The 23915-nt window shown below is 38.9% G+C and overlaps 1 protein-coding gene across 1 annotated transcript in view; it reads right to left on the reverse strand.

The window, feature by feature from the left end:
- Positions 1–23915, reverse strand: part of LOC150080950 (enoyl-CoA delta isomerase 2-like) — a 161065-nt gene that overhangs the window by 91175 nt on the left and 45975 nt on the right. The window contains exons 4-6 of the mRNA XM_090380862.1: positions 22786–22934; positions 3144–3272; positions 1914–2081 (exon numbers count right to left, since the gene is read on the reverse strand). Coding sequence (XP_090236988.1) covers positions 1914–2081; positions 3144–3272; positions 22786–22934 — 446 coding nt within the window. The remainder of the gene's footprint in view (positions 1–1913; positions 2082–3143; positions 3273–22785; positions 22935–23915) is intronic.

Consider the following 23915-nt stretch of genomic DNA (forward strand, 5'->3'; position numbering starts at 1 on the left):
CAAACATTGATAAATGTGAGTAAATTAAATATTTATTATAGAACTACTGAAATTATTATACACTAAAACCTTTCATTCGATATTTGTTTAGTTTATTGCAGAAATGAAGGTCGTCAAGCATGATTACATGAAAACAATTTCAATAATCATTCATATAATTAACTAAGATCTGACACTAGACTCTAGTGTTAGGCTTTTTTATACTTTGGTTACTAGAATATAAAAACCTACCTTAACTTAACCAGTACTGCCAGGGGTCACTAATAATTTTGTCTTATGAAAAGGGACCACAGATAAAAAAAAGCTTAAGAACTTGTGGTATAAACAATACAATATATAAATAAATAATAATTATATTCATGTAGGTTAGCTGAATGAAGACATGAGGTGGCATAATCAGTCATCATGTTCATTTAATTGGTCTTGCCAGAAAAACTATATGTGCTAGAGAATAATCAAAAACATATGTGGACTTAATAGATATTTGCAAAAAAAACATAGAAAAAAAAATGTGTGGACTATATAGATTTTTGGATGTATCCAGAACTCTGTCTAGTTCACATTTTTTTTTTTTTTTTTTCTGATGAAAAATGCTTGTTGATCTGTGCAATCAACTGACTCAAAATAAAAATGATGGAACTGCCATTAAATTTTATGAAGAAGAGCTACATTACCAGATTGTATAATACCAACATTCTTCAAAACAACCAAAAGTAAATGCATTAATGTGCTATTGTCTTGCAAAATTTTTCACGTATATTTCATGCAGTTACACAAAGAATCCCGAAGGTTTAGTTGGCACCATGAGAAAATACATCTTTTTTTAAGTAAAATCACAAGTACATATCTTGGACAGAGCCTCAAGTTCATTTCAAGTTGCCTTCGTTCCAACCAATTTTGTCCCCATACTTTTAATGAAATCTTGTAGTTTCCTGGTTAGTTATGGAGTTTCCCTGATAAAAGGAGGCAGGCTGTTCATTCTTCTTGTCTATGCTTAGCTCCTCAATGACAAGGCATCAATAAGCATTGAAACAGTATTACTAGTGGTAGATGATGCAAGGAAGCAAGCTTATACATCATCAGTATTGGATGATAGTCATGCTTTTATAGCCCAGTAAGTTTAGTCTTCTCATACTACAACTTAATTAGCAGGTCTCAAACTTAAGATTCTTTTAAAAGTTTATGAGACACTAACCCATTGGTGCATTTACTTATAGTTATTTGAAGAATATTGATATTATACAATCTACTAATGTAGTACCTCTTCCTAGGTAGTGGCACCTCCAGCATTTTTATTTTGAATTGGTAGATTACTTATGTGTTATCAAATTATAAGTATTAATTAACTGTACTTCACCCTTTATATTATGATTTTGTGTATGTCTAGCTCCTCACTGTCAAGGTCCATAAGCACCAAAGAAGCTGTTATGGGAGTGGCAAAACATTTCATACAATTTGGTTAATGGGCAACTTTTATAGCCCAGTTTGTTTGGTGTTCCACTACTATGTATTTAATTGGCAGGTCTCAGACTTGAGGATTTTCCCAAGATATGAGCTACAGTAGCACTAACATTATCACCATCAGCATGGGTTGTTGCAGTTTTGCTGCAATGGAACAAAGACCTATGATGATTCATTAGAAGTTTGCTAGGTTCAGTGACTTGATTCATTTACTGTATTTCATATTTCATAAATCTGCTTACTTTTATCATGAATGCAGCTGCTTTTATACTTATTTCTGACATGGTTTGTTTTTCCCAAATCCTAGGGATTTTCTATGGGTATGGTTCATTTTTCCCAAATGCAAGGGATTTTCTATGGGTATGGTTCATTTTTCCCAAATGCAAGGGATTTCCAGATAAGCAGCTGAATATCATATTACTTTAATTCAAAACAAAAAGAATCATATTTACCTGTATATTAATGGCATTGTTTTTTTCTGGGCGATTGAGTGCAATCTTTGTGATTCCATATTCTTTAATGACTAAAAACCCTTCATATTCACCTGGTTTGGGAACTGCAGGAGTTTTTCCTTCACACAATTCATCCACCACAGAAATATATTGTTTCTTTGCTTCATCCTAATGTACAAATTTTATAAAAAATAAATAAATTTGGATGTTAATAAACAAATTTTAATTAATAAATTTGGATATTAATTAAAAATACATTCTACCACCTAGAGTGAAGACACAGTGTATAACAGTCTGGTATAAACTGCGCGTATATAACACAGTGTTTTTATGTGTATATGTGTGTAGTTGCAAGTGGTGATATTTGTTTTTTATCTTCCAGGTAAGTGATATTATACTCTGGTTTCTGTTTCTGAATTTTTTTCTGCCCTTTTCCATATAAGATGAAAATGATATTTGCATCTGAAACAGTAAAATAAACAAAGGTGATATTTCCATAATATTAAGTGATGCTGGAATCAGGGGAAATAAACTCAATATAAGGAAAAGGTTATTGGTTATCTGGTTTTTAGGAGCATTAGCAACTAAGGCCATATTGCTCTAGGATAGGCGCCTCCGTAGCCAGGTGGGAAGGAGCAGCAGTGCGTAGCACACGCTTCTTGATTAGACCGGGGTTCGAGCCCGTCACCACCAAATACGGAGGATGCGGAAAGGTCCGGGAATGACACCGCATATCCCGGAGCAATATGGCCTTAGTTGCTAATGCTCCAAATAACAACAACTCCAGGATATGCGGTGGTCATTCCCTGACCTTTCTGCATCCTCCGTTGGTAGTGACGGGCTCGAACCCCGGTCAAATCAAGAAGTGTGTGCTATGCACTGCTGCTCCTTCCCACCTGCTACGGAGGCGCCATAAGGAAAAGGAGTGGTTTGAAGGAAGCTTTACATTATTTCAGCAAGTTATTATGGTAATTATTAGAATAAGTTGTCTTCACAAGTAATTGAGGTTAACAGTTTGGCATGCTGGAGTGTACCTAAAGAAGAAAGAGAAACATGTAGATAGATTTTTTCTGGTTTTTGTTTGGCAGTTGAACGACTACTATTATGAGGGTTTTCTTTTAATTTGTTTTCTATATATGAACTTAAATATTCTTATAATGAAACTGCCAGAAAATATTCTGAAATTTGCAATATCTGAAGTTACATGTATGAATATTAAAAGTTTTATACCTGGGACATAGGACCAAGTGCATTCCACGCTTCCCACTTAGCATTTTCTGTTTCATCAAGCTGCTCTTCTTGTTTGGGTATGTTGCATGCTCCAACAGTGGCCTGAAGTCGTAAAACAAAGAAATCTACCTTTGAAGCACAATATAGCAAAAACATTTAAATAACTGCTGAAACAACAAGAGCATAATGTTTTTTTTTTTTTTCTCTCAAAAATATAGTTTGTCATGTCCTTGAAGAAATAATCTAATATAAATGCAGTTAACACAAAGAATCCCGAAGGTTTAGCTGGCACCATGAGAAAATACATCTTTTTTTAAGTAAAATTTTAAGGTCCAGTCAGAATAATAAAGATACAAAGTGGGCATATGTCTCTTTCTGAAAATAATTTATACAGTTTAATTCTTGAAGTCTTCATGCCCATATTACTTTATTAATAACAATAATATAGTGGTGGACCAAAAAAACTACATCACTTGTGAATTTTGCAAATAATGCGTTTTGTGCTGCATTGTGGGTTAAAGAAATGTTTGATATGCATTTGTTAGATGGGATATACATCGCTGTGAATGAAATCCAATAAAATCCAATTCCACTTGATATACCTAATTGCCATAAATATCTTCCCAAAGGGTAAAATGCGTAATTAATGGAAATATGAGAAATCATGCAAAAGGCAATCATGACAACCAAACATATATTTTATTGCATTCACGTGTACAAACTGATATGACAAGTTAACGTAATAGTATCATGTACTGTAAATCAGCAAAATAAGTCCTCAATATTTTGTGTTCCTCCTCAAGCTGCAATTACAGCCTTGCAATGATCTGGCATAGAATTAATCAACTTCTGGATATACGGTTGCCCAATTTCGTGGTACCACACCCTTACAATGCTCTCTTGCAGCTGAATCTTACTTGTTGGCTTCTTCTGAGAAATTTTAGATGACATTATGTACCAGCAATTTTCAATAGAATTCAAATCTGTACTGTTGCCAGGCCAGTCCAACACTGTAATGCCAGCATTCCTGAGGTATGACTGCACCTTAAGGGAGAAAAACGAGGGAAACATTGGTGTAAGTATGTTTTACACCTTGTGAGATAAGAAGACAAACTCACCATTAAATCTAAATAAGCATAAAACCTACCAATTCTGCTGTATGGCAGTCCTCTTGAAAAATTCTGTTTTGGATGTATTTGTGGTGATCCCTAATAAGGGGTTTCAGGCACTCCTCCAAGATAGCAGTGTAGGTTTCTGCATTCACCATTCCATTAATAAACTTAATTCGCCCCACCACTTTGCTTGTTATGCATCCCCAGACCATCAGACCGGCAAGGAACTTTACATTCGGTGTTATGCAATCAGGATGGTATGCCTCCGATTTTCGTCTTCTGACATATTACTTCCCATCCAAGCCATGCAGGTTGAATTACGATTCGTCAGAAAAGATGACAGTGTCCCATTGCTCTTTAGTCCATGAAACAAGTGTTTTAGCCCAAGCAAGTCGCTTCTTCCTCATTTGTTGGGTCAACAAAGGCTTCTTCTTGAGCTGATAGGCATGCAGACCACATTCCAAAAGCCATCTTTGAATAGTTGGTGCACTTTGTTTTAACACGAGGCCATCTCAAAGTCCAGTTTTAGATAGGAGCACTAAGCATGGTGATTACGAAGACATAGCCATTTCAAATATCGATCTTGGGAAGGCATAGTCACTCTCTTATTGCCTAATCCAGGTCTTCTCTTCACATTTTAATTTCAGCACCTGGGATACTGTTGACTGGTGGCAGCCTATTTTAGCAGCGATAGCACACGTAGAAAGCCCTCCTGGACAGAGCAACAGTTGCACTTTTTTTCTTTGTGTCAACTGAACATATGGAGCCACGCTTACGTCTCCACAAAAACAGGATACTAATGAGCATGTATACCCTTCCAACGCTAATTTATAGAAATGACTGATGCAATACCTTCCAATTACTGTCTGATGCAATACAAGCATTATCTGACATAATACCTTTGCTTTGCGACAAACAAAATGACTTCAATCAAACAATATCTTATACATTTCACTACAAATGTTACTTTTTTTTAGGTGATGCAGTTTTTTTGTCAGCCACTGTATATTCACATTATATTATTTTCATTATATTATTCACATGATATTATTTACGACATTTAACTAAATAATCCAAATGAGTTTTTGCTAATTTACTTTTCCATCAGTAAATTGCATCGTTCTTGGTAAATTGATATATTACTAAATTGATGAATTATAACCAAATTAATACTATTTTTTTAATAGTAGACCCAAACAAGAAAAGTAGCAGCACTAATAACACTCTAGTACCATGCATCAGCTGAATGCTGAGAAAACTGAATATAATAAACTGGTTTATGAATTACACAATTAAATTCAAATTATTTAGTTAGTCAGTTAAATTACTTTATTTAAAGTTTATTTACCTAGTTTATTATTATTTTAATTAATGAATAACAAATACATATAGAATTTGTTCACTCAAATGTAAAACTATATAATTTTTTTAAGATGAGAATGCCAGGAATATATTAAAATGTAACAAGGAGCTAAATAATTTTGTGATAACAGAGAATAAAGTGAAATATCTCATCTGCTGCATGTGCCAAAATGTGATTAAGGCACCTGACGCAGATCAGATCTACAATTATACTAAGTAAGGGAGCAAAAGAATAAATAGTTGTCTCACAACTGGCTTTAGTTATAAGTATGAGATCATATTTAGATTCAAGGGAGGTTCATATGTATCTCCAATAAACAAAGGGGGATTCAAGGATGAGGCCAGTAATTACCAAACTGTAAGCTTAACTTCTGTTCCAGGAAAAATAATAGAAATACTATTTAAAGAAGTAATGCAGGACCATCTAGACAGGAATGCAGGATCTGTTATTATTATTATTATTATTATTCCTTTATTTGTGAACACAATAATAATAATAAGAAGAAGGAGAAGAAGAAGAAGAAAATGCAAGAAAACCAAGGATATACAAGAGATGAGAGAGTGGGAGATTCGGGAAGAAGTAAAACAGATGATCAAGAACTCTCACAACTGGTGAACTCCAGGAATAGATAACATCCACAACTACTGGTACAAGAACACAAGCACCTCTGTCAGGTGCTTGTAGGTGCCTGCACACACAAGCACCTGGCAGAGCAGTTCACCCGAATGATAAGGCACCCAGAGACAACCCTGAAGTTTCTCACTCAAGGAATCAGATATCTGAAGCTTAAAAATGAACATACAAGAAACCCGGAAATACAGGCCAATAACCTACCTCCCAACAATGTACAAGATTCTGACCAGCTGCATAACAAGGAAGATATCAGACCACTTGGAGAGCCAGAACATAATGGCTGAACAGAGAAAGGATGCAAGGAGCAATTAACCATAGATGCTGTGGTTATAAAGCAAGCTTACAAGAAGCGCCACAACATGTACACAGCCTACACCGATCACCGCAAGGCCTTCAACTCCGTGCCTCATAGCTGGCTAATACAGGCGCTGAAGATCTATAAAGTCAATCCGATAGTGACAAACTTCCTAGGAGAAATGATGGCGAAATGGAGTACTACTATTAAGGTTGAGAACATCACAACCAGGCCAATCCCCATCAGAAGAGGAATCTTTCAGGGAGATGCCCTGAGCCCACTGTGGTTCTGTCTAGCACTTAACCCACTATCTACCATGCTCAACAACAGCAAGTACAGGTATAACCTCAAAGAAGGAAGGAAGAACCTGTACGCTCTCACCCACCTGATGTACATAGATGATGTCAAGCTCTATGCGGGAACCAAGAAGCAACTACTCTGGATCACCGAAGAATTCAGAAATCATATTAGGATAGAATTTGGCCTAGACAAATGCAAGACCCATGGATTGCACCAGGGAAAATTAGTCAACCGAAACTACCAGCTGCAGACTGGTAAAGAGATTGAAGACATGGCAGAGGGAGAGGCCTACAAATACTTGGGGGATGATGCAGGCTCAGCAGTTACAGACACAAGAAAAGTAATGCTTGCTTGACCGAAAAATACCATCAGAGACTCAGAAGCCTGCTGAAAGCAAAGCTGAATGGAGGGAACACAGTTAAAGCCATAAACACCTATGCAGTCCCAGTGTTAACATACTCCTTCAGGGTCATAGATTGGACTAAAACCGAGCTGGAGGGTATCATGAGAAAAACAAGGCCAATGATGACCAAGAGCCGCCAACACTACCCAAAATCAGCTGTGGAGAGACAATTGCTCAGAAAAAAGGAGGAAGGGGCCTGATAGACCCATGGAGCAACAGAAAACAGCAATTGCTAACCTGAAGGATTACTTCCAGAAACACACAGCAGCACTCCACAAGACCATAAGAAAGATAGACAAGCAGTATACCCCACTCAACCTTAGAAAGGAGTCCCCTCCCAACCAGGAGGCTCAAACGAAGCTAGGATGGGCAGAGAAAACACTCCATAGCAAACACAACAATGATCTCCATCAAGATCACATAGATAAAATTGCTTCCAATGCAGGGTTAACGAGTGGGACGCTCTTCCCCGAGACTGAAGAATTCATGCTCGCCATCAAGACCAGGTAATCAACACCAGAAACTATACAAAATACATTGCCAAGGAGCCCAGAGTGTCTGATGACACATGTCAGTGATGCCACCTGGTCTCAGAAACGATCCAAAGGCGCCTCCGTAGCCAGGTGGGAAGGAGCAGCAGTGCGTAGCACACGCTTCTTGATTAGACCGGGGTTCGAGCCCGTCAGTCACCACCAAATACGGAGGATGCGGAAAGGTCAAGGAATGACCACCGCATATCCCGGAGCAATATGGCCTTAGTTGCTAATGCTCCTAAAAACCAAATAACAAACAATAACAAACAACAAATGATCCAACACATCACTACGGGATGCAAGGTGATCACCTAGACTGAGTAGACTCATAGACACGACCAGGTAGCCAGGATAATACATCAGAAGCTAGCAAAGAAATACCAGTTGATCGAAGAAAGTGTACGGTACTACAAGTGCGAATCCCAGGCAGTACTAGAGACCGCAACCCACAAGCTGTACTGGGACCGCACCGTAATAACGAATAAGACAATACCGCACAACAGACCAGACATAACCCTTGTGGACAAGAAGAAAAAGACTACCTATCTGATTGACACACTGGCAACCTGTGCCAATGGGATACCACACTGGCAACCTGCAGAAAACCCATGGGGAAAAAAATCAGGAAGTACAAGACAGGAGATTAAAGAGATGTGGCATATGCAACAAGTAAAGACCATCCCAATCATCATGTCAACCACCAGTATGGTGCCAAAGACCCTACATAACAGTCTAGCAGCAATAGGTCTCCCAGCGAACACCTACAAGGAACTCCAGAAAATCGCAGTCCTGAACACCTGTGCTATAGTCAGAAAGTTCCTTGACCAACAGTAACACCAGACATAACAACAACCCTGTGTATTTGGTAGCAATACCCGTCACGAGGTGGAACCCCCAATCAGGGAGAAATAATATAAGAGCAATAATAATAATAATAACAACCACCCTGTGCACTAGCAATACCCGTCACAAGGTGAAACCCCCAATCAGGGAGAAATAATATAAGAGCAATAATAATAATAACAACCACCACCCTGTGTACTTGGTAGCAATACCTGTCACGAGGCGGAACTCCCAATCAGGGAGAAATAATATAAGACCAATAATAAGGAACGTGATAGAGCCCAGTGGGTTATGACACTGGACTATCAGCCTGATGGACCTGGGTTCAAGTTTTGGCTTCATGGGGGTGAAAGCTTGTGTATCATGCTGGGAGACCGGCATAATTATAATAATAATAAAAAAAAATTGCAAAAGTCACTTCAGTGACCTGCTGTGGCAGATGGTGGTGCCATATGTTATCGCTAACAAGAACTAACCACCACTGGATGCAAGCTGAAGCTAAACAGGTCCTTCTCCTGTTAAGCTTTATAGATAGATGATGTTGAAGAGAAGTAATGACCATACTGCATTGCATGTGGCACAAGATAAAGTCACTCGCCTTTAGGACTCAGACAGAGGGGTCGGTTTGAAAAGTCAGAGACAGTCTCCTAAGACTGGAGCAAGTGGTGCTGTCCCCTATAGCTACCAAAAGAGAAGAGCAAGAAGAAATACATTTTTGGCACCTTTTTTTTTTTTTTGCCCTGGGAAGTTGGTTTTACTATCTAGGATTCTCACACTGCTATGTTTATGCCAGGGTTTTACTGCACAATTTTTCAAAAAAAAAAAAAAGTTTCCGTTTCAAATAACGTAAAATGTTTTTTGCAGGCATATTCCATTCAGTATGAAAATTACAGTTCTTTGCTTTGTTCACTATTTCTTATGTACATAAAAGGATATGTTTAACTATATATCCATTGTATGTTTATTTTACAGGGTCTAAAATGAAGAAAGCTAAAATGAAAAAAATTTTAAATTTAGAGAAAAAATTAAAAACTGTTAAGGAGTTAGAAAATGGTATAAAAATTGTGGCATTTGCCAAGAAATACAGTGTACAAGAATATAGCATATGACAAATTAGACAAACTGCTGAGAAAATTAAAAATTCAGTTACTTGCTCCACATCATAGTATCCAATCAAACTGGTCAGACAAGACTTCCCCTTAACAAACCCATGCTGTGTCCAAATTATTACTGCTGTCTTGTCTTGTCTAGATGATCCTGCAGTGCTTCTTTAACCAGTGACTCCATTATTTTCCCTAGAACAGAAATCAAACTAACAGGTCTGTAATTACTCATGTCACCCTTTGATCTCCCTTTGTGAATTGGAGATATATTTGCACATCTCCAGTCCGTGGGGACTTCCCCTGTGTCCAAGGATGCTCTCATAATTATGGCTTAGGGTTTGCTTACTTCCTTTGCCACCTCCTTTAATATAACTGGATATATCCCATCCACCCCAAGTGCCCCCTTGATGTGAGCACCTGTACGTGGTGAGGGGCCTCCCTCCCTTTGGTCCTGGGATGGGATCAAGGCTTATTGCAATCGTGGGTATGGTGCCTCTAAGCTAACTTGGCGTCCCATTCGTGTACGCAGTACCTGCTAGTTCACGGGTGGGCATCTCCTCGTAGGGCTCCATGGTGGGTGAGGTACTTAGGGCATCTGAAATTTTTATTTTACTCATATGAGTAATTTAAATTCTACTTCTTCTGGGGCCCTAACAAGGCCCCCACCTAACCGAGACGATAACACTGACAACACCTGGACTGGAGAGCATTCAATTGGGAAGATGTCAGCCTTCTTTATCCAGAAAGGATTAGAAGGATTGGCAGGATCACCCAAATCTGTAAAACGACTGCGTTCTGGTGACCTTTTGGTCGAAGCCACAACTGTGAAACAGGCGGAAAAAATCCTGAAAGCCACAACAATAGGGGGAATACCTATCATTGTAACCCCCACAAAACTTTGAACTCTTCACGAGGTGTCATTTCAGAGTGGGACCTTCTTCATGTTTCTGAAGAAGAGATCTGCTCTGAATTGAAAGAACAAGGAGTGACGGCTGTAAAAAGGATATCAATGAAAAAGGATGGGAATCTCGTCCCTATCCGAGTTCTCATCCTAACATTTAACGCCCCACGGCCTCCAAGTTCCATCAAGGCAGGCTATCTAAACTGCCCAGTGAGGATTTATATCCCAAACCCACTGCGGTGTTTTAGATGCCAAAAATACGGCCACTCACAAACATCTTGTCGTGATAACCCTGCCTGTGCTCGATGTGGTGTTAAAGACCACGAGAGCAAGGAATGATCAGCTCAAAAACCGATCTGTGTCAATTGTCATGAAGAGCACCCCACCTACTCTAGAGCATGCCAGCAGTGGAAGGATGAAAAAGAAATACAGAAACTGAAAACAGAGCTGAATATTTCCTACCCAGAGGCCAGAAAACATATCCAACCAATAAATAGTGGGAAACCTTCATATGCCCAGAAGGTTTCTGCTAAGTGCACTATCGGTACACAAACTGAGATGACTATACCACCAAGAGAGTCATTCACTCCAATTGCACGCTATTTATTGAGTTCACAAAAGCCCACCAAAAAAACACAGTCAGCCGCCACTCCTATATCCATACCTCCTAGTGCTCCACCACTACCAAAACCAAGTGGTAAAGAGCCTTCAGTAATAACAGAAACAATGGATGTAGAAAACAAGGAGGTACCGGAAGAATCAGTCTTGGAACTCTTTGGGGAGGAAGAAATGGACACGGGACAGCGTCCATTCTTCCCCAAAAAAAGATAAATCCAAGACTGACAAAAGTAAGCCCTCGGCTTCAGCACCTCGGAAGCCGCCTGACGGACCCACCAAGCCAAAATAATGGCTAAATTCCTACAATGGAATTGTCGTGGATTCAGGCGAAATACAGATGACATCAAGGCCCTCCTGCAAAAGCACAAGCCAGTTTGCTTTTGCTTGCAGGAGACTTATCTAAAGGCAAGTGATAACCCCACCATGCATAACATAACTTTTTTTCGTAAGGACAGAATTGCAGATGGTCCTGTCATGGAGGAGTGGCTATCCTTGTGGGCAACCAGACCCCAGTTCAGCCCTTGCTAATTACAACTGGCATAGAGTCTGTTGCAATTTGCCTTACAGTGGGATTTTTATTAACTGTGTGCTCTATTTATTTGCCACCTGGGACTGACATCTCCCAGGAAGACCCTGATGATCTTGTAATGCAGTTGCCTGCCCTTTCTTACTTCTCGGGGATTTTAATGGACATAACAACACCCTGTGGGGTAGTGCTAACATCAATGGAAGGGGACGAGCCATAGAGCGTATGCTCAATGACAATGACCTTTCCCTTCTAAATACTGGAACAAATACCTTCTTCCACATGCCTAACCGTACGTTTTCTTCCATTGATAGAGCAGATAGAGAGATCTATCTGCTCCCCTTCTCTGCTCCCTTCACTCACTTGGGAAGTGGAGGAGAACCCATACGGAAGTGATCACTTCCCTGTGATAACCACATTATACAGTGGGAGACCGTGTCTTCCTTTCAGGTTACCACGGTGGAAGATTTATCAGGCTGACTGGTCTGCCTTCCAACATCAGCCAAATTTTGACATCAGTACCGTCAGTCAGGAGCCCATCAATGATGCGGTGACATACATCACAGATATTATTGTCCAAGCAGCTGCGAATGCTGTTCCAAAAACATCTGCCTGGTTTCCACCATTTCCTAAACCTTGGTGGAATTCACAATGCACAGCAGCAAAAAAGGCTCAAAACAAAGCGTGGGGGATATTTCGCCGATATCCTACCACGACCAACCTTATAGCCTTTAAACGAGCACAAGCCAAAGCACGCTACATCCACCATCAGAGTCAAAAGGAATCGTGGATCCGTTTTACTTTATCAATTACTCAGTCCACTAGTACTAAGTTGGTCTGGGATAAAATCTGGAAAATGAAGGGAAAATATACATCCCACCCTTCTTCAATCCTAGATTATAATGGATGTACTATTGCAGATCCAACTGCAATAGCCAATTCTCTTGGGGAAACATTCTCTAACATCTCTGCAACATCTTCGTATTCCCCAGAGTTCCTGGTCCTGAAAAATAAAATCGAAAAACAGACACTTCATTTTAAGTCTAAGAGCCTTTATCCCTACAAGGAGGCATTCACTATACAGGAACTGAAAAGAGCCCTCACTCTTTCCAAAGCAAGTGCTGTTGGACCAGATGGCATCCATTATGAAATGATCTATGGATTATCTGCTCTTTCGATATAACAGAATATCTGCTCTTTCGATATAACAGAATCTTCATTGAAGGGCAGTTTCCGGATTCCTGGCACAAGGCAACCGTTCTTGCCTTTGCTAAGCCAGGAAAGGATCCAAAAGTCACTAGAAATTATCATTCTATTGCTCTGACTAGCTGTCTGTGCAAAATCCTGGAGAGAATGGTTAATTCTCGTTTAATCTGGTATTTAGAATCAAATGACATTCTCTCCAACATCCAGTGCGGCTTCCGAAGGAACCGGTCCACTTTGAACCATCTTATTAGATTGGAAACATCCATCCGGGATGCTTTCCTAAAACACGAACACTTGGTGTCAGTGTTCTTTGACATGGAGAAAGCGTATGAAACAACTTGGAGATTTGGCATCTTAAAAGATCTGCATAGCCTTGGTCTTAGGGGTCAACTCCCCATTTTTATTAAAAACTTTCTAGCCAATCGATCTTTCCAAGTACGTGTGGGATCCTCACTCTCTCGTTCCTTTAGCCAAGAGGAGGGAGTACCACAAGGATCAGTTTTAAGTGTCACGCTTTTTTGCCATTAAAGTAAATTCCATCACAGAACAACTTCCTCCAACCGTAAACAGTGCCCTCTATGTTGATGACGTTAGCATATTTTGTCAGTCATGCAACATGAGGGTTATTGAAAGACAACTGCAAAAAGCCATTGATCGCCTTAATTCCTGGGCACTTGCTAATGGCTTCAGGTTCTCACCGGAGAAGACCGTTTGCGTACACTTTTGTCTTAAATGTAATCTTCTTCCTGAACATGAATTAAGGCTCGGACAAAATGCTATTCCAATAGCGGCGGACACAAAATTCTTGGGACTCGTATTTGATAAAAAACTGACCTTTCTGGATCACATCCGTCAACTGCGCACAAAGTGCACAAGAGGTCTGAATATTTTGCGTTCTCTTTCCTCTACATCTTGGGGTGTGGATCGATGCACCCTACTACGTATCTACCATGCACTTGTACGATCCAGACTAGATTACGGGTCCCTGGTATACAATTCGGCCAGAGACAGTGTACTTCGCTGGCTGGATCCTGTCCATCATCTGGCTCTCCGTACCGCTATTGGAGCATATCGAACATCTCTTGTCCAGAGCTTATACGTCAAAGCAAACGAACCACCGTTATTGCTTCGACGTAAGCAGTTGTCTCTAAAGTACGCTTTAAAACTGAAATCCCTGCCACACCATCCTACGTGGCCATTCGTTTTTGAGCCACGATGGGAAAATTTGTACAACACCTGTAAGACTGCCAATCGTCCTTTTGGTATTCGTCTCTAAGAGCTACTCAAGGAACTTAATATCAAGGTAGACAAGGTTGCTCAAACACCAAAGCAATCCCTTCCACCCTGGCATGCGCATGTTCCAACATGTGACTTGTCCCTTAGAAATTGGGGAAAGTCGGACACTCCATCATCTGTCTACCTGCAGCTTTATTCAGCACACCGAGCTGAACATTCTGACTTCGCACCAGTTTACACAGACGGTTCGAAGTCGGAATCATATGTGGGATCTGCTGCTGTCTTTACAGACACCACTACATCGGAGCAGATTTCCTCTGAATGCAGCATATTTACTGCAGAGCTGCATGCTATAGAGTTAGCCTTGGATCACATTAGTATTAGTATTAGTAACGGCCGCATGGTGCAAGAAAGCCTATGGCTTATGCTGCACGAGCCAAAAATAAAAAATAATAAAAAAATAAAATAATAAATAAAAAAATATAATAATAATAATAAATAAATAAATAACTAAATAATAATAATTAATAAAAAAAAAAGGAAATTAAACCTATCATCCTATGCGCTTCCCTTACACAAAAGTACTATCCAGATGACCTTTGAATTTCCCCAAACTGTCGGCCTCTACCACCCATGTAGGCAACTTATTCCAGTAATTTATAACTCACTGGCTAAAATAAAACTTCCTGCAGTCCAATCTAAACATTTCCTCCCGTAACATGAATTTATGTCCCCTAGTTCTAGCATCATTTATAATCTTGAAAATTTCGTCCTCGTTCATTTTACTGATGCCTCTCAGAGCCTTAAACACCTCAATCAAATCTCCTCTAAGGTGTCTAGTTTCCAAACTCTGCAACCCACATATTCGAAGTCTTTCTTCATAAGGACGCCCTTTTGCCGATCTCACCAGGTGAGTTACCCGTCTTTGCACCCTTTCAAGAAGCTCGATGTCTTTCTTTAGGTGCAGTCTCCATACTTGAACACAGTATTCCAAGTGTGGTCTAACATAAGCCTTATATAATGGGATTACCACGTCCCTATCTCTACTTGCAAAAGTTCGATAGATCATCGATAGGACACCATGGGCCTTCCTTGCAACCTGTTTACAATGCTCAGAGAATTTCATGTCTGACCGTATCGTAACACCCAAGTCCCTTTCCTCCAGTACTGGGTTTAGTTGAACTCCACCAAGTGAATAAGTTTTTTGGGGATTACTGTTTCCCAGGAACTTTAATCCAGGAATGGATTCAGGAATGGTCAGAAAAATGGAAAAATGAAAAAAAAACAGAAAAATATCTTCAGGAATGGTCAGAAAAATGGCATAGCTGCCATTTTTCTGACCATTCCTGAAGTCTTTCTAGGTCTCTCTGAAGAAGCTCAGCTTGACAGTGATCATTAACTACTCTACCAATTTTAACATCATCTGCAAATTTAGACATCACGCCCTCTATCCCTTCATCAATGTCATTTATGAAAATTAAAAACAACAGTGGTCCTAATACTGATCCTTGGGGAACCCCACTTCTTACATCAACCCAATCTGAGGACTAGCCATTTATCACAACCCTCTGCCTCCTGCCCTGAAGCCATCCTTCTATCCATCTAAGGATTTTCCCAGTGATTCCAACCTATTCCAGCTTATAAAGCAACCGTTCATGTGGGACTGAGTCAAAAGCTTTGCTGAAATCTAAATAAACAATGTCAAAATTATTCCCTAAATCCAGCTCGTGAGTGACCCTTTCAAAATAGCGAACCAGATTTGTTAAATATGATTTTTCCTTTACAAAACCATGCTGAGTATCCTTAAGAATTTCAATTCGATCCAAATGATCCTGAATTCCACCCTTGATCATTGCCTCCATGATTTTCCCTACTACTGAAGTCAGACTGACAGGTCGATAATTTCCAACTTCACTTTTAGAGCCACCCTCATGTATGGGAGATAGATTTGCACTTTTCCAATCCAAGGGAATCTCCCCAGAGTCTAGTGATGCTCGCATAATTAGCCTCAATGTTTCAATGCACTCGCTTGCCACCTCCCTTAAGATTATAGGGTATATTCCATCAACTCCAGGAGCCTTACTGGTCTGTAGGCTCGAAAGTTTTTTCATTAAATAATCTTGCGAAATTTCAATATCATTAATTACATATTTTTTAACTTCACTCCCATAATTTCCCATTGCCACAAAAGGCTTTTTAAATATCGATGCAAAATAACTGTTGAGTTCATCTGCAACGGCAGCTGGTGTATTTACTACTATCCCCTTTCCCTTACGTAAAGGTCCAATCTGGTTTGTCCTGCTCTTCTTGGCATTTATATATGTGAAGAATTCTTTCTCCCCCCCCTCTTTGCTCTGTTTGCTAGCGATTTCTCATAAACTGCCTTTGCCTGTCGAACCTTTTCTGTGGCTCTATTACACATCACCTTGTAGCTGTTATAGGCTTCAGTACTTTTTATTGCTCTGTAACCTTTCCATGCCACCTTTTTCTGCTCAAGTAATGTGGCAACTTCACTATTCATCCAACTTGGAACCCTTCTCGTGGAGTATTTTTTTAATGGTATATACGCATTCAAGGCATCTGTGATTAATGTTTTAAAAGCGTACCACGGTTCAATTGTATTCATTCTCTGCGCGATATCTACCCAGTTAATAGAGGCCATGTAGTACCTTAAGGCATCGTAATTTCCTTTCCTGAAATTAAAACCCATTCCTTTGCCTTTTACTTCTGCTACATCTCTCGTCATCATCCACCGTAGAACTCCGTGATCACTTCCTGCTACTGGTTTCTCTACTGTCAGCCGCGGTATGTCATCTGATTCATGTGTGATGATGAGGTCTAGGATATTCTTTTCTCTAGTATTTTCCCTGACATGTTGATACAAATAATAGTCATCTAGTTGATTTAAAAATTTTGTTCCCCATGTCGAGTTTCCTTCCCATTTACTCCAATCAATTAGAGGCAAACTGAAATCACCCATAATAAGGCATTGACGCTTACTTGCCCATTCCATTTGGATGTAGAGGCTTTTGTCATAATCATCACAATCACCTGGTCTGTAGATTACTCCTACTCGCATTATACCTTTTTTCCAACTATCTCACACCATACAGACTCTATACTCTATACTGAAATGTCTGAATCCGGGAAAGCTATCGTCGCACTCAGGCTGCTTCTGATAAGAAGCATTACCCCACCACCCCTTCTATCTACTCTATCATTCCTAAATACATTATACAAGCCGTACTGGAACTCATCATCCCCAATTTCCGGGTGGCACCACGTCTCTGTAAGCCCTATTATGTCCGCGTTACTTGTTTTAACCAGCAGTTCGAATTCGCTCATTTTATTGACGACACTTCTAACGTTACTGTATAAACAATTAAGATTTACTGTTCTTGTATATTTAACAACCCTAACACAACCTTTGAAGTTTTTTAGGCTCTCTCTTCCCTGATATTAGCTACCCGCTCAAGTGAAACGTTTCTGCCCCCAGAACATCTAGATAATACGTCCAGTTGGGGTAACAGATAAGAACTCTTAAGTTCTTATTAAGAACTTAAGAGTTCTTAAGTTCTTATTAAGTTAATATTGGTCAAAGTAACTCTATGAGCAAGAGTTACTTTGACCAATATTATTAGATAAACGCTTGTCAGTATTACCCACATCCCCCCTAACTAGCAGTTTCCCTGAACCTTTAAGGTATCCTCAATAATACTGGCAAAAACTTTTGCACCACCTTTGTTTAAGTGTATCCCGTCTCTACAAAACAAATTCCTTCTACCTACAAGTGTGGGCCATGCTGACAGAAATTTACCCCCTAAAGCCTTGCAGATTCCTTCAAGTCTTGAGTTAATCCACAAAGCTCTTAACATATAATCCCTCCTATCGTGTCTGGGCAGAATTGCAGACACATAGACATTATGGCCTAGCTCGCGACATTTCCTCAGCATGGTCCTATATTTTTCCAACAAATCGTCAGATCGTGTACGTTTAATATCATTTGTCCCCACATGAATAATAATATTTTCTTTACCCCCTTTAAAATCTGACAATCTGTTGGTGACATCATCAATAGTTGCTCCCGGCAGACATACCCTGGTTCTGGTCCACCTATCCTTATTACAAAAAATATTCCCCGTTTCCCTGACAATGGAGTCTCCTAATAAAACAATGTCCTTTTTAACCAGAGTAGTTTGCACTTGGTTTTTCTGTTTTGAGGCTCGAATCGGGTGTGCATCACTTGGTAGATTGCTGGAGTTTTGAGTCCCTGACGAGCTCCCAGATGCATTATTTTTGAGGGCAAGCACTCGTTTTTTCAGGGACTCAAATTGTTCCATCAGTGCACCAAATTGTAATTTAAGATCGGTGCACTCCTTACATCGATCACAAAGAAAAGAATCCCCATGTAAGGTAGGATTAGTCACCAGGTCGACCTTGGAAAACATTCCACAGGTTCCACAATGGATTAAATCATTACTCACCCGTAAATCGCCATCGGCTATTTCTGTGTGAGTCACGATACCCTGTGATGTGTTTAAGGCAGATCTTGTAACTACCATTATAAAATTAAATAAAAATCAATGAAAGTAACTTTAAAAAATTATATCTATAATATTATTAAAATCAAACAGTTACAGGAAAACCTATAACAAAATAATCCAACAATATCTAAATAAATCTAATATTTAAAAGCACTATCCAAAAGTAAACCACTTAACTGAGGAGCCCTGTCTAAGCGCGTCCGCTCACCTCGAATGCCAACAGTCGAATCCAAGTAAATGCCTATACCAACGGTTCATTTTATATTGTGATTCTCTCAGCGTGTTACAGGCTTTAATAACTGTAAGATATAATCCTCATCCAGTTCTGTCTAGCATTCAGCAGAAGATTCACTTCCTCCGGGAACATGAATATGATATCCGCTTCTGCTGGATTCCTAGCCACGTCGAGATTAGGGGAAATGATTTGGCTGACACTGAAGCCAAATCTGCAATTCCCAATAATAACCGCTGCCTGTCAGTCCCCTATACAGACTACAGGCAAATAATACACATGAAGATACACTCCCAATGGCAGGATTCGTGAAATAGACAGACTGCAAATAAATTATATCATATAAAGCCTGTAATTGAACCGTGGCAGTCTAGTCTGCGCAGGAATCGTAAGGAGGAAGTTGTTCTTGCCTGGACCTGCACAGGACATAGTCATTTGACTCATTCTTTTTTGCTGAGGGCTGATGACCCTCCTATGTGTGAGTCCTGTGGCACAATTTTATCCATGAGACACATTTTAGTTGACTGTCCAGATTTGAGCAATATCCATTTTACCGCTTTTAACCATCTGACTGAGCCGTATACACTCAGTCAGATTTTATCTGACAATGACAATGTGTCTGCTATTTTTAGCTTTTTGAAATCAATAAAGGTTTTTAATCGTATTTAAAATTTATATGTTATTGTTATTTCTTTTATTGATTTATCTTTTTTATATATTTGTTATTATATATCTGGACATGTGGACATGTGTTTTTGTAAAGGGCGACTCCTAGAACGTGAGTTCAACTCCGCCTTGTATCTCTGTGAAGAACAGTATCACTACAAATGGGCCAGATGTGTGTGATGCCGGTTTGTGTGTATTGTGTGTGTGTTCTGTTGTTCTGTTCTGGCCTCTTGGCTACCCAGAAGCATCAGTCACCTGGATAGATAATTCTGGGTACTCGTCCACACCACGGGAAGGTGGGCCAGTCCCAATGGAGCATGTACATATATCTGGACATGGTGGCCTAATTAATTAGGTCACTGAGATGTTAAATTTTTATATATTACCTGGTCTTGGCGCATTATAGCCTTAGTTGCTAATGCGCCAATAAAATCCAAATCAAATCCAAATCCACCCCAAGTGCCTTTCTTATGTTTAACTTCAACAATTTCTCCTCCACTTTGCTCTAAGTAATTTCAAAATCATTTAATTTCCAGTTAGAGTTTGATAAACATCTGGTCCTCTCCTTCTCCTTGAATAACTCCTCATGTGTGAAAGTAGATGCAAAATATTCATTTAGTTTGGCAGCTATCTGAGAATGATCACCTACAGTCACACCACTGATACCAACTGGACCAATCTGATTTATCCCCTAACTTTTAGAGTTTATATTAAGTAAAGAAGTCTTTGCTTCTATTGCCAAAGATTTCTCATAATCTGTCTTCACTTACCTAACCTCCTTTATGACATGATTACAGACTAGCTTATATATACCATAGGCTTCTGTGTAGCCTGATAATTTATATGCATCCACTGAATTTTACTTCTCTGCAACGAGTCTCATTAATTCATCTGACATCCATTTTGGCCTAAATCTAGAACAGTATTTCTTAGATGGAACAAAAAGCCTAGTAGCTTTCAAGATTACTTCCTTAAATGCTTCCCATTTAGAATTTTCTGTTGGTAACAGCATCAGTTGGTCACACTGTATAGAACCTAAAAAATCTGAGACCACTGTAGTCACCTTTATGAAAGCAAAAACCCTTCCCTTTATCCCTGATGGTAGTTACATCTTTATGTAAATCCCACATCAGCACACTGCAATCACTGCCACCTAGTGGTTCCTTTATCTGTAAATTCTTAATGCTGTTGTTGTTATTTGGTTTTTAGGAGCATTAGCAACTAAGGCCATATTGCTCCGAGGATATGCGGTGGTCATTCTCTGACCTTTCCGCATCCTCCGTATTTGGTGGTCACGGGCTTGAACCTCGGTCTAATCAAGAAGCATGTGCTACACACTGCCGCTCCTGCCCACCTTGCTACGGAGGTGCCTAAAATTCTTAATGCATTAATAATCACTGCTGATAATCAGATACTCCATCTGGTTGCCTCTCTAACATGCTGCTGTAGAAAACAATCATCCAATAAATCCAAAAAAAAGCTTTGCTAGTGTGTGAGTGACCAACCCACAAGTTCCAGTCATTATCTGGGAAGTTGAAATCCCCCATTATAAGACACTCTGATTTACTATCAGAGTGTCTTATAACGAGGGATTAGGCACTCTGATTTACTAACCTAATCTATTTCTCTTTATAATTGTTCATTGTACTCATCAGAGTCATTAGGCCTATAACAAACTCCTACCCTCATTTTTGCTTTCCCAGTGCTTATGTCACACCAAACTGTCTCAACATTGCACTGTCCATCTATGTCAATTGGATGCACTTCCTTAGATTTTGTGTTTCTTAACTAACAGCATAACCCCTCCCCCCTTCCTATCCTTTCTGTACAGATTGTACTCCCCAAATTATAATTCTGCATTTCTTATATCTGTGTGACACCACATCTCTAATATCCCAACAATACCCACCTTTGATGTCTTGAACAGCACTTCAAATTCATCAAATTTATTTACTATACTCCTAGCATTGGTGTACATGCAAGTATACCTGCACCTGTTCTTACTCTAACACAGCCCATGTATTTACTTGTTTCATAACTACCGGCATTTCCTGAAATCCCCAGAAACTGGCTTTCCAGGCTGCAGCTCATTCCGATAGAAAGTTGCATTGTAGAAGCCACGGACGAAATGGCAGTGGTAGCTGAGATTGTGAGAATTCAAAAAATTATTAGTGGAGAGGGATCTGATGAACTGGAATTGAACCAGCAGATATTATAGAAGTCCTTGAAGCTCAAAAAGAACAATTATCGGTGGACAATATCTTATCGTGATGTGAAGATAACAAAAATGACAAAACCAATACGAAGAAGATGCAACAACAGCAACATACAAAATGTTGACTCAAAAAAAAAGACTAGCTGAGTTTAAAAAAAAAAATAAAAAAAAAAAAATGAAAATCAGCTTAACCAAGAAAGAAGTTCAGATATGGATCCTAATTTGGAGAGGAGTTCAAAATTTTGTAGAATTTATCATTAGCTTTAACTCCCTATGAAGAATTATATAGAGAAAAACTCTGTATAATTCTTCGACATGTTGCTAAGTGAACAACATCATCTATTTTTTTTTTTTTTTTTTCCAAAAAGGACAAGTTAGTGTTGCAAGTTTATCACAGCAAGATATAGTCAAAAAAAACAATAAATTTAGATTAAAAATCTAGATGTATTACCAAGCATAAGTTTTTACTTGTTTGTATTTTTTTGTAAATGAAAACAATTATAAAATGTTAAATTATTTTTGTGAATAAAGGGTTTTTTTTTTGTTTTTTTTTTTTGTGTACAGGAATGGAACCCCATTATTTCATATAAACTATGTTTCGCATTGCATGTAGTTTTCCTGGAATGTAACCCCACAGGGATGACTGTAACAACAAATAATAAAAAAGTAAAAAAAAACATTGGTTTTCTTTTGCTGGCTTTCACTTATTGTTTTGAAAGTATGGACAAGCTTAAATTAAAATAAATGGATATCAAACAAAAGGCTATCTTAATGTATAAGAGGTGCAGTATAAATCACTAAGGAATCACTTAGGTCCATTTGAAATCGATTTGTAACCTTATTAACTAGTGCATGCATAAATGGATTTGTTTTATTTGAAATATTAATAAATAATAAAATAATAATAAATTACCTGTTTAAAGAGAGCATAAATTCTGAGTTTTATATCATTGCTTGGTCTTTCTATCATAGAATTGAACTTGTTTGTAGCCTCTTCAAACTTTTTGGCGAGAGCTAATTTCTTCAGTTCCAGATTTAATGAATGTAGTAAAGCCTGTTGAACTTAAAAGTGAAACAAACATTTATATCTTTATATAAAATATTTTGTTGTCAAATCGTTAAATACACCAGGTAATTATCCAAGGTTCAAAGCAATATAATATAGCTTTGCACCTACAACCACATCTTGCAACAAATTCAGAATGAACACTTTGGTATAATTAAATTTTTTTTTTTTTATGTGAACCCCAAACACGAGAGATATTAGAAGCTATAGTACTTAGTACCGTGCTTGGGTTGGAGGTTGAGAAGACGAAAGAAGATATTTGTTGACATTGGACTTGATCTTTTGTAGATTGTAATTTTCAGGAAATACGTATGAAGGAAGGTTGTTCCAGAAAACAGCAGTTGAATAGATAAATGAGGAAGATGAAAAGTTGGTTCTGTGGGTTTGAAGTTGGACAGCAAAAGGATGTTGACTGATGGTGGTACGTGTTCGGACTGTTTTGAAAGAGAGAGCGGTAATTATAGAAGCCAATTCAGAAGAACAGTGCCCATGGAAGTATCTGTAGAAGAAGCATGCAGCAGAAACAGTACGTCTATGAGAAAGCGAGTGGAGAGACTCTGTTAGAGGTGAATCCTTAATTAACCTAACTGCCCTCTTCTGAATGGAATCAAGAAGCCTGAGAGAAGTTTTGGGAGCACCACCCCAGATGTGGGAACAATATTCCATGGCTGGGCGGATTTGCGATTTATACAGAGTAAGCAGCTGTTTGGAAGAAAAGTAACGCCGAGAGCGAAAGAGAAAACCAAGTTTTTTAGATGCAGAGGAAGCAATATTTGTAATGTGCTTGTGCCAAGAGAGAATAGAAGTCAGGGTAATCCCCAAAAGAGATATATCATTTTGCCTTGAAATTGGAGTGTCACTAAAGAGAAGCATAGGAGCAGAAGAATCCTTTTTGCGAGATATAAGACAAGAATGAGTTTTAGAAGGGTTGAAATCAACTAAGTTGTCATTGCCCCACTAGAGAATTACCTGAAGAT

This window comes from Mastigoproctus giganteus, chromosome 9 (genome assembly GCF_048544385.1).
Source record: "Mastigoproctus giganteus isolate SK-2022 chromosome 9, ASM4854438v1, whole genome shotgun sequence".
Classification (NCBI taxonomy): domain Eukaryota; kingdom Metazoa; phylum Arthropoda; class Arachnida; order Uropygi; family Thelyphonidae; genus Mastigoproctus; species Mastigoproctus giganteus.